Below are 8053 nucleotides of genomic sequence, written 5' to 3' on the forward strand. Positions count from 1 at the left end.
TCACTATGAGTCGCAAATGACTCGACGACACATAACAACAACAACAACATGAGGATCTTGACCTTAGTGTTAAGCATCACAAAGTTAATATATCTATGTTCCAGAAAATTGGGGATAGAGTGTGGGACCATGAAAATTCTGCAAGTTATACAGTAATGTCATAAAACAGATAAAATTTGATGATTGAGTCAGAACCAACCCATAGCTGACCTTCAATGGTTTCTCAAAGACAGTAACTCACACAGGAGGAGGTTGTCCATCCTTCTACTGAGGAAAAGCTGGTGGACTTGAACCATGTGCTTTTAGGATGGCAGCACAATTTCTTATTACTAGGCCGCCTATAACTATAAGCCACCTATTACTATGAGCCACCTGTTACTATTGCCATTTATTATCAAGAGTTCCCTATTACTATTTTTTTTAAATTTCTGTATTCTAAATTGTGACTGTCACAATAGGCTTGAGCATGCAGAGATGTCAAGACAGCAAAGTTTCTATCTATTTTTATAGAGTTGCAGAGTTGTAATTGTCTGATTGGCACTTAACAACAACATATTCTAAATCAGCCTTCCTTCATTTTAGTGGGATCACTGTTTCCAATATTGTCATTGTTATGTGCCATGGAGTTGTAACTGACTCATAGCTGACCTTCCAGCAGGTTTAGAGAGGCAGTATTGCCCATCTTGCTCCTATGGGGCAGTAGATGGATTTGAATGATATGCCTTTGGGTTGGCAGTACAGCTCCTTACCCACAGAGCTTCTTATTTAAAATATAACTTCCAGAGAAACATTTAATCAGTCTTTCTTGTTGGGCAATGGCAATGGCAAAGACCTTGAAGGAGTTTGTCAGATATATCAAACCTGTTTTGCATTCCTCTGTTGGGGGTTCTTTGTCCTTGACTGCCCTGAGAGCAGAAGCCCTACAATGCAGCCAGCCATGGATACTCATGTGAGCCAGGGTAGACTGCTGGATGGGGACAAGGAAAAAATAAAACAGATTTTGCATTTTTAGATTTAACTGAACAATAGCCTGAGAGGAGAGTAAAAAGTAAAATGAACAAGACCTTTATCCCCTGACACTTCTCTAAACAATGGGGCTACAGTGCACACAGATCTCTTTGGCCTTGGTCATGACAGGGCATTTTAGCCAGAGGTTTGGCCTGTAAGAAATCAAGCAGAAATGGATTTCCTGATAAGCCATGTGAGCATGGATTTACTTATGCCTTCTTATTAATCTACAGTGAACAGTTCCACACAGGCATGCTACTTAAGAGGAAATTTTACCCTTTTGTGGAGTTGGAATCAACTCACAAGGGAGAAGGTTGTGGAGCTTTTTTGGTTGACAGCAGCATTGACATCCCTGGTGCTATGGCCTCTTCCAGCTTGAACTTCTAGTAGTTCTATTTCAATGTTCTATTCTAGCTGCTTTTTCTTGACCTTCAGCAATATTTTGCTTGTGTGTGATGTCAATGATATTGTTTGATCTCACACTCTGTTGGAATGCCTTTCCTGGAAATGGGAACAAATGTAAATCTCTTCCAGTCAGCTGGTCAAGTAGCCATCTTCCAAATTTCCTGGCACAGACTGGTGAGCATGTCCAGGCTATATCTGTCACTTGAAACATGTCAATTGGTATCACATTGACTTCTGGGGATTTTTCCCCAATGTCTTCATAGCAGTTTGAACTTCATCACCACTAGCTCCTTATCATATTGTTGTTGTTATGTGCCTGCAACTCATAGCGACTCTATATACAACAGACCGAAACCCTCCTCTATCCTGTGCCAATCTTATTGTCTCCGACAGACCTGCCCCCAGTCACCCCAGTCACTGAATCAATCCATCTCATCGAGGATCTTCCTCTCGTGCACTGTCCCTCCATCCACCCAAGTAGGACGTCCCTCTTCTATGACTGGTCCTCCTTACAACATGGTTCAAAATAAGGAAGGGTGCATGCCAGGAATGTGTCCTATCTCTATACATTTTCAATCTATATACAGAACAGATTATCCAGGAGCCTGGGCTCTATGAGGAGAAATGTGGCATCAGGATTAGAGGAAGACTCTTCAACAGTCTGCTTTATGTAGATACACAACCCTGCTTGCTGAAACTGAGGATGACCTGAAGTGCTTGCTGCAGGTCAAGAATTGCAGCCTTCAATATGGATTGAAGCTCATTATCAAGAAAACAAAGATTCTCCCCACTGGGCTGACTTGCAGCATCATGAAGGATGTTGAAGAGATGGAAATTGTTAACAGCTATAGTTTGCTTGACTCCACAATCAACACTCTTGGCACCAGCAATCAGGAAATTAACAGATGTATTACCATATTACTTCTTGATATATTTCATTATTGACCAGTTCTTTTGGTACAGTGACTGTGTATTTCCTCCATCTTCTTTTTTTAAAATTTTAACAATTTAAATGAACATTTACAGAGATTTTGGATTTCCGTTCATTCATTGCTCCATCATTCAAAATTTTGCCCACAGTATTTTTTAGTATTGTTAACTCATGGGTTGAATTTGTTTTTCAGTTCTTTCACCTTGAGAAATGCTGACTAGGTCTTCCCTTTTTATTCTCCCTCTCTTTCTCTTGCACATTCCATAATACTTTGCTTTGCCTTCTCAAGCTGCCTTCGGAAATCTTCCGTGCATCTCTTTTGCTTCAGCATCCCTTCCTTTGTTTTGATTTATTGACACTCTAGTACAATTTTTAGAGTTTCTTTTGACATTCATGTTGGTTTTTTCTTTCTCGCCAGTCTTTGTAGTGACCTTTTGCTCTCTTCTTAGATGGTATCTTTGATATCCTACAATTTGGCTGGTCATTAGTGTTCAATTCCTCAAATCTCTTCTTGACATCTCAATTTAAATTTATCTTTTTAAATTCAGTTGGGATAAACTCGTATTTTGTTTCTTGTGGACTTGTTTTCATTTTCTTTGGACTCAGTTCAACATAATCTTAGATGGGACTTGGTTCTAAGTTTGCTAGTAACCAATTTGGTAGATAGTAAATTTGGTGCTATAATCGTGATAATGATTAAAATGTCTTCGTAAAATGGTTTGTTTCTGTGCACATTATTTTTAAAAGAAGATAGAACTGTTCATATTTGTTACCTTATTTTACTGGGCAGTAGGGGGACTACTGGAAGCGGGAGTGGCATCCACTTCCTAAACCCCATGCCTCTGCAAACTATGAACTTTGTTAAATGTCGGTAGGTGTAGCAGGACCTCAGGCCTTTTTTTCATAGGGTTGCTGAGTCGTGCTCCACTCGAAGGCAACCAACAACGGGGGATTAGGGTGGGAGAAAAAATGTCCCCATTATTGTTTTCATTTATTTCTGTGGAGTGGGAACCAATCCACAGCTGACCCTCCAGCGAGTTTGCAGAGGCAGTAAATTGCATAGGATTGTCCAGCCTTCTCCCAAAGATTGGAAAGTTCAGAGCAGAGCCACCTTTTTTACAGACCAACTCCCAGGGCTTCTAAGTATTTATTTTTTTAAATTAAGTACTGTCCCATAGCTGACCCTCTAGCAGGTTTTCAGAGGCAGAGTAGACTGCCCATCATCCTCCTATGGAGTACCTGGTAGATTCAAACCGTCTTCCTTTGGGTTAGCTGCACAATTCCTTACCACTAAAGCCATTAGAGCTCCCTAACTGACTTTTTTTTAAAATTTCTTTTTTTAACTGACTTTTAAAGTTTGCTACCCAAACTGGAACAAAGTTGATTAATGAGAAAATGATTAAATAAGTAACAAGGTAGATGACAAGAAGAATATTGCAAAATCTCTGCAGACTTTTGAGAATGTTGAGAATGCAGAAAATTGGTGTTAAAACTTATAACAAAAACGTCGTGTCTACGGCCATAAAAAAAAATTAAAATAAAATTTAAAAAAAACCAAAAACGTCGTGACCGGGTCACCACCCCTCCCTTCAGCCCTGGGCCGATTCTGTAGCTCTACAAGCGTTCTCCGCACGCGCAGAACATCAACCTACAGCCTTCCGGCCTGAACGTACGCACGTACATCCGGGGCACGCGCGTCCGGGACGAACGTGTACGCACGCACGTCCAGGGTACGCGCGTCTGGGACAGGCACGTACGCACGGGAGCTCGGGAAGTGGGTGCGCGCTAGTTTTGTGAATGTGAGGTGTCAGGACCTTGGTTGTTTAGCTCCCTGAGGTAATGCCAGGGAGGGCGGAGTACATGGAGGAGGCGGACGCCGGCGCTGCGGAGTCGGGCGCCGAGGAGTCTGGCGCTGAAGAAGACGGGCAGGAGGACTCAGGCAGCGCGGAGTCTGGCCCAGACGAGTCGGACGCAGAGTCGGTCGACGAGGCATCCATGGAGGTGGGGCAGCCGCGGCCGGTGCTGCGCTCCGTGAACTCGCGCGAGCCCTCGCAGGTCATCTTCTGTAACCGCAGCCCGCGCGTCGTGCTGCCCGTGTGGCTCAACTTTGACGGCGAGCCGCAGCCTTACCCGACGCTGCCCCCGGGCACCGGCCGCCGCATGCACAGTTACCGAGGTCCGCGGCTGAGCTCGGTGCTGGGGAGCATGGAGTGGGGGGCCTGGACGCGGAGGGCGCGGGGCTGGGCGCTAGTTGCTAGGAAGTATTGAACAGCGTGGGCCTGGGGAGAGCAGGGGAGTGGGGAGCCGGGAGAGAAGGAGTGCTGGCCAGGGAGCACAGGGCCCAGGACCCAGGGGACTGTTTTGTGGGTGGGAGCTCAGAGTTGTCAGCAGATCCAATTTTGTGCTGCTAAACGTAGTTGATTTTTCCAAGCCTGAGTCATTACATTGGAAAGTGGCTCTTCATCCTGTGCACGGCTTGGCTTAACAACTGTAAACAGTTGGAATTACATTTGCTATAGGAACAGAGCACAGCGGGCCCGTTGAGTTTATTTTGATTAAGGAAAGAAGGACAGGTCGTGCAAGATGATAAGGAATTAGCCAACCTGCTATGATAGAGTTTGGAGCTCTGGTGGGTTAGTGGTAAGGAGTTCGCTGCTAACCCAAAGGTACACTCTTGGAATCCACCAGTTTCTCCAGAGGAGAAGGATGGACAGTCTTCTCCCCTGTGGTTAACTTCCTCTGAAAACCCATAAAGAGTCAGCTGTAAGTTGGTTCCATCTAGGCACAGAACAGCGATAGAAATTTGAAAGTTCTAAGCAGAGGGAGTTCTAAGCATAGATGAAGAATTGGGATCTTGGATCGGGGAAAGAGGGCCGGCAGGGTGGGAGAAGAAACTTCAAATATTTTTTACCCCAAGGGAAATGGAAACTATTGAAAATTTTTAAGATGGTAGGGAAATAATACTGTCAATTTACATACTGAAAATCTTACTCAGCTTGCAATATTTTGAAAGACTTGTTTGTGAGAAACTTTGTTATGTACCATCAAATCCATTGCTCCTCTCTGAACTTTGCTCTCTTCAGCACCACCCTTGTCATTCTCAAGTCCATGATGGTAGTCACTGTGTCAGGCCATCTCGTTGATGATCTTCCTTTCTTTTTCTGATCAAGATGTCTGTCTCCAAAGACTGGTTCGTTCTTTCTTTTATTTTGTAATTAGAATTCGCTTTTATTTTTATTTAGAAGTTATTCTACAGGGATTAGTACAGACTAAGTACTATTAGATGGACGTTAAAATTGTCCTAAATGTCCAAACTGCTTATTTTTTTCAGTTCATTTTTTCCATCTGTAATTTGCTGGAAAGAGCACTGGGGTATTGACCAGTTCATGGGAGCTAATAATGGTGATTTGGGTCTTGCCGTCTGGTAGGGTGAAACTTCAGGATATATCCGTTATATTTGCATGTTTGAACTGGTTCTTTCAAAATAAGTTTTGCCGTTGTTGCCTTTAGAGGAGCACCCTGGTTGCACTTCTTTCAAGAAAGATTTGTTCTTTGGCCGTCAGTCCGTGGGGTATTCAGTACTCTTCTTTTTTTTTTTTTCCCCAAACCCACAATTCAAAAGTATTGCTTCTTTGGTCTTCTTTCTTCACTGTCCAACTTTCAAATGCATAGGAAAAAATTGAAAATACTATGGCTTAGTTCAGGACCACTTTAGTATTTAAACTGATATCTTTGCTCTTTAGACCTTTGGAGAAATCCTTGATTTTTGTTACTGGTACTATAGATACTGATAAAATTGACTGCTGGTACTATAGATACTGATAAATTAAAATAAAATTAAATCCTTAATAACTTCAATCTTTTCTCCATCAATCATGTTGCCTGTTGGTTCAGTGATGAAGTTTTTGTATTGCAGTAAGGGCTTAAAGTTTTCAGCAAGCAAGGTTGTATCACCTGTGTAATGCAGTTTGCTGTTGTCTTTAAATCCTGATGTCACATTCTTTGTCATATGAAGCAGCTACTCAAATGCTTTGCTCAGCATACAGATTGACTAGGTATGGAGAAAGGATACAACTCTGATACTTTCTGACAAACCATTCAGTATTTTCTTGTCTTGTTTGGACAACTGCTTATTAGTCTGTGCAAAGATTTAGTATGAGCACAATTTGTCAGCCATAATTTTTTATCCACACAGTAAAATACCTTTGCACAATCAATAAAACATCTTTACTGTATTTTGTATTCTGCTTTCAGCCAAAATCCACCCAACATTAGCAGTGATATTGTGATATAGCCTCTTTTGAATCCAGCTTGAATTTTGGGTACTTCTATGTCAGTATATTGTTCCAGCCATTTTTTAATAATCTTCGGCAAGATATTTCTTGTATATGATATTAATGATGTTGTGGAATAACTTCTACATTCTATTGAATTACCTTTTTTGGGAATGAGAACAAATAGGCATCTTTTGAGTCATTTGGCCAAATAGTTGTCTTTCATACTTGTTGGCAAATACTCTAGTGAGCATGTCCAGGATTACATCTGTTGCCTGAAATACCGCAATTGGTATTTCATCAATTCCTGGGATCTTATATTTTTACCAGTGCCTTCAGTTCACCTTGGATGACTTCCTTCATTACTGTTGGTTCTTGATCATATGCTGCTTGCAGAAATGTTTAATTGTTGATCACTTCTTTTAGTACCGTGACTGTTGCTTCCATCTTATTTTGATAACTTGCTGCATCATTCAAGATTTTGCTTGAAAAGTGCCAAATGTGTTCTTTCCTTTTGGTTTTCTTACTCCAGATTTTTTTGCACATTTCATTATAATACTTTGCTTTATCTTCTTGGGCCTCACTTGGAAGTGTTCTGTTCACCTCTCAGCATTCCTTCCCCCTTTTTTTGTCTTTTCTAAATGGAGGAAAACTTTGTATTGGTACATGCCCTTGAGTCAGATCCAACCCATAGCTGACCCTCCAATAGGTTTTCAGAGGTGGTATGAACGGGCTTGAACATTACTAGAAGAGGCTATTTGTTAGGAGTATCATGCTTGGAAAGTGGAGGATTGGTGAAAAAGAGGAAGACCCTCAAACTGATGGATTGACAGACACAGTGACTGCAGCAATGGATGAGTGTGACGGGAAGTGTGAGGATGGCACAGAGATAGGATAGGGTTCCATTCTGTTGTTCAAAGGATTGAACTTTATGGTATCTAACAACAACAGATCACACAAGAGGGCAGTAAATTGCCCATCTTTTCCAAAGACCACCTGGTGGATTTGAACCTTGTGCATTTGTGTAGGCTGTGCAGCTCCTAAGCAAGCTACCAGACCTCCCTAACTGAAGGATATTAAATATCCAGTCTCTCTCCATGCCATTTACAACCCCTAAAAACCTCCGGATTGTCAGCTGTGAGTCAGTTGTGACTCAGCATCAGTAAGTCTAGGTAGATCCAGGCAGTATTTTTAAAAAGACATTACCAAACCTATTGTCATAGAGGTAATGCCAGCTCATGGCAGTGCTGAGCATTACAGAGTAGACATGTTCTGTAGGCAAGAAGTAGAGTTTTCTTGACTGATCTTTACAAAGCACAATGTTGTTGTTGTTGTTATGTGCCATCGAGTCATTTGCGATTCATAGCGACCCTATGCACAACAGCCCTAAACCCTGCTCTATCCTGCGCCAACCGCACTGCCTCTGACACACCCA

General features: G+C 42.0%; 1 protein-coding gene across 1 annotated transcript in view; it reads left to right on the forward strand.

Annotated features, from left to right (window-relative positions):
- Positions 1–4183: 4183 nt before the first annotated feature.
- VHL (von Hippel-Lindau tumor suppressor, E3 ubiquitin protein ligase) overlaps positions 4184–8053 on the forward strand; it is an 8982-nt gene continuing 5112 nt past the window's right edge. The window contains exon 1 of the mRNA XM_006900539.1: positions 4184–4520. Coding sequence (XP_006900601.1) covers positions 4184–4520 — 337 coding nt within the window. The remainder of the gene's footprint in view (positions 4521–8053) is intronic.

The sequence above is a fragment of the Elephantulus edwardii genome, unplaced genomic scaffold (assembly GCF_000299155.1).
Source record: "Elephantulus edwardii isolate Elephantulus edwardi_28Jun2011 unplaced genomic scaffold, EleEdw1.0 scaffold00288, whole genome shotgun sequence".
In the NCBI taxonomy this organism is placed as follows: domain Eukaryota; kingdom Metazoa; phylum Chordata; class Mammalia; order Macroscelidea; family Macroscelididae; genus Elephantulus; species Elephantulus edwardii.